The sequence below is a fragment of the Hibiscus syriacus genome, unplaced genomic scaffold (genome assembly GCF_006381635.1).
Source record: "Hibiscus syriacus cultivar Baekdansim isolate YM2019G1 unplaced genomic scaffold, ASM638163v2 tig00000665_pilon, whole genome shotgun sequence".
Classification (NCBI taxonomy): domain Eukaryota; kingdom Viridiplantae; phylum Streptophyta; class Magnoliopsida; order Malvales; family Malvaceae; genus Hibiscus; species Hibiscus syriacus.
Genome location: NW_024061808.1, coordinates 48,894 through 52,479, shown reverse-complemented (window position 1 = coordinate 52,479; position 3,586 = coordinate 48,894). Strand labels below are relative to the sequence as shown.

At 28.4% G+C, this 3,586-nt stretch overlaps 1 protein-coding gene across 1 annotated transcript; it reads right to left on the bottom strand.

Moving 5' to 3' along the window:
* Nucleotides 1–1,959: 1,959 nt before the first annotated feature.
* LOC120209861 (calcium-binding protein KRP1-like) lies at nt 1,960–2,418 on the bottom strand. The gene has a single exon (XM_039208753.1). The coding sequence runs from the start codon at nt 2,333–2,335 to the stop codon at nt 1,991–1,993; it is 345 nt and encodes a 114-aa protein (XP_039064684.1). The 5' UTR covers nt 2,336–2,418; the 3' UTR covers nt 1,960–1,990.
* Nucleotides 2,419–3,586: the final 1,168 nt, after the last annotated feature.

Here is a 3,586-nt window from a genome sequence, read left to right as displayed (position 1 = left end):
ATTATTTTTTCAATTAAATATATATTTTTATTGAATAAAGAATAATATTTTTTAATAAATATATTATTTCAGGTCAGGTTAGGTTCGGATCTTATCTCAAAAAATCGGATCGTGTTCGAGTTGAGTGAAGAGTGTATATTTTTTAGATCGGGTCGAATTGAGTGGAGGATGTATAATTTTTTAGTCAGATTAAGTTGAGCCAAGCCCGACCCGTGCCCATCCCAGTTTGTATCGTTCATGACTTTTACGTTTATAGTGAAAATTTGTTTTTCTCAACCTTAAAAGTAGATAAAAATAAGTCAGTTTTTTTTTTACATATGACTTATTCTATATTTATTTCCATTTTTTGTTTCGTGTTTTTTTTAATAAATTTTCAACATATTAATTTTATTGCAGTTATACAGATACATCATATATATATATATATATATATATATATATTATGTTGGTGTAACTATATCTTTGTTTTTGTTTTTCTTTTCCCAGTTGGAGATGTGTTCATCCATTTAGAAAACCGTCAAAAAAATTTAAAAAGTTAAATTACGCATATAATACTTAAATTATTAGTTTGAATCTATTTTAGTACTTAAACTTTTAATTTTTTCAAAATCATATTTAACGTTTAGTTTTTGTTTCATTTTAGTACCTCATCATTAAAAACTTAACGACACTACATTTTTATGAGTAAAATATATCATTCATCACTCAACTATCTTTTCACTCCTGTTTTGGTACTAAAGTTAATTTTTTTTAATTTAACTACTCAACTTTCAAATTTCTCCTATTTTAATCACTCTAATTTATTTTATTAGTTTTTGTAACATGACATTTTTATTATTATTTTATTAATATATAATTAAAATTTAAAAAATAAATTTGAAAGTTAGAGTGATTACATTAGTAGTAATTTGAAAGTTAAGTAATTAAATTAAAACAAATTAACTTTAGTGAGCAAAATAGGAGTGAGAATATAGTTGAGTGATGCATGATCAATTTACCCAAAATTAAAAAAGTTAATTTTTTAACGACGAGTTACTAAAACGAAACAAAAACTAAACGTTTGGTATGATTTTAAAAAAAATTGAAAGTTTAGATACTAAAACAGACCAAAACTGATATTTTAGATACTAAACGCGTAATTTACCCAAATTGAAATTCTGATTTATCTCGTATTATCTTAATTCATTTAATCTCTTCTAGCCATCAGGCTAAAAGGGATAATTTTAAAGAGATTAAGTAAATTAAGATAACATCACATTAGACACTAATTTGACACTAAAATATTAAAATGATAATTTTTAAAATTTATGGAATTAAATTTATTAAATTATTTTGTAGTAGAACCAAATTGATAAATTATATAAATTTTAATGACTAAAATTTTTATTATAGCAGACTATATCAATATTTCGTCTAATATTTAATGGTAAAGCGATTTATTCTATTGTAGTAGTATTTTAATTAAGTGTTTTTTCAAAAAAAATATTTTAATTAAATGACATGTTTGTATTTTTTAGACGTGGTTATTTATTTATTTATTTATCAAAACCACAATTAAATGACCTGACCTGCTGTAGTTTGCCCGAAGTGATAATAATAATAATAATAATAATAATATTACCCATAATTACAATAATCACCGCATATATGAATTTTTAAACTCGAAATTTCTAACAATAAATTAAAAAAAACAATTAAACCAAAATAAAGAGTGCTGTTTGTTAGAGAGAAGAAGATAATTTTGAGTGATGTGAAGTATAATAAAATTGGAATTTGAAAAACAATGGTGGAATTAAAGATGTTAATAATTTATTTCATATTTATTTATTCTCCACGGACATGCTTTAATTCTCCAACCTTGGAATATTAATTTCAAGGTTACCCAACAATTAAATAAGATAAAATGATCAACGAAACCTAGTTTTACAAACATTGTCGTACGTATATAGTTTCATACATACATATGTATGTATGTATGATAACACCATAATCATACACATTCTTCCATCCATTGCCTTGAGCTATTAAAACTATTATCCACCATTAACCCAGGGCTTAACCTAAACATGAGAATGCAAAATTCAACCTGGTTCAATGCTCCATCTCCATCCAAGTCCCCTTCGCTCAACATGCAAACGAGCTCATCGTCCCCCATGTCATTCAACCCCAGGATAACGCTGTTCCTCTTCAAGCTCTCGAACGTTATCAGCCCCTGCTCGCCGTCCATGAGCAGCCGGAACCCTTTGCAGAGCTCACCTATGAACCCCTCCTCTCCGAGTCTCGCCATCATCGACGGGAAGTAGTCCTCAAAACCGACCGTGATGTCGAGCTCCATTAGGGTAAACTTTGGTGATGGTGTGTTTGTGATAACTTGTGGGGTAAGGTAAGTGAATAGGGGAGGTGGGGGGTGGAGAAGAGGGGAAGGGATTATATAGAGGGGAAGAGATTAAGGTTTTTTCGTGGAAAGAGTGAGTGGCCATTGGAAGACAATGAAATGTACAAATGGAAAAATATATTTTTATGGTGGCATGGTGATGAGGTCCTTGCACCTTTTATTGGGTACTATCTTTTTCATTATGATTTCTGTGAAGGACCCCTACTTCCAGGAAGTTGCATGGTATATATATATTATATATATATATATGTTATTTCTAAATAATTAAAGTAATTCTTATTTAACTATTTCAGTGCTAAAACAACTAACAATTAAGAATGATTCTGAACTCATATTACCTTACAATCACCCGATTATTAAAAAAAGTTAAGGCATCAGAGGTCCACGTATTTTAGAAAAAAATCAACATGAATATCATATTATTTTTCTCTCTCAATATGATCCTCCAACTCAGAAAATAACCCCAATATGACCATTTGATCAATATTTTCCGTCGTTTCACAGTTACGGTATTGGCGTTAATAACATTTGATATTAAGCTTAAAAGTTGAACTATGTGACCTGTGATTTTAGGAACTTTTAAATCTTTAATTTAAAATTTTATGAAGTCTTTTTTTATACATTGTAGCCACGCCTACTTATTAATGAAAGCCTACCAAACATTAAAAATAAGATCAGATTTTTTTTTTGAAAATTTAGGTAAAATTTGAGAAATAATATATGGGGAATAATTAATTAGTAAAATAAAACACTCTTAAATTTAATTTAGGATCTATACTATTTGTTACAGTGTACGTGAAACTCATCATGTGGAGGTGACGAGTTCCATGCAACTTTGATCCATTTCATATAACGAGTTTTATTTTTTAAATATATTTTATGGAACTCGTCACCTCCATTATTTGTCTAATTTTGTCAAAAAGTTACACGCACATATATATGATTAATATAGGGTGATTACACAAAAGTGAGGTGTGCGACGCGGGTCAGTTCGAATTAGTCAAGCCTTAAAACTGGGATTACAAGTGGTAGTATAGAAATTTTTAATCATTTGACGATGAACGTTCAAATATCCTACCGTCATTAACTCGATTCGAAAACTCTAAGGAAATTACTATTTTTTTTAATCACCGTGGACGTAAATAAAATTTTAAAGATTAGAGGAAATTGTAAGATAATGTACAATAAAGA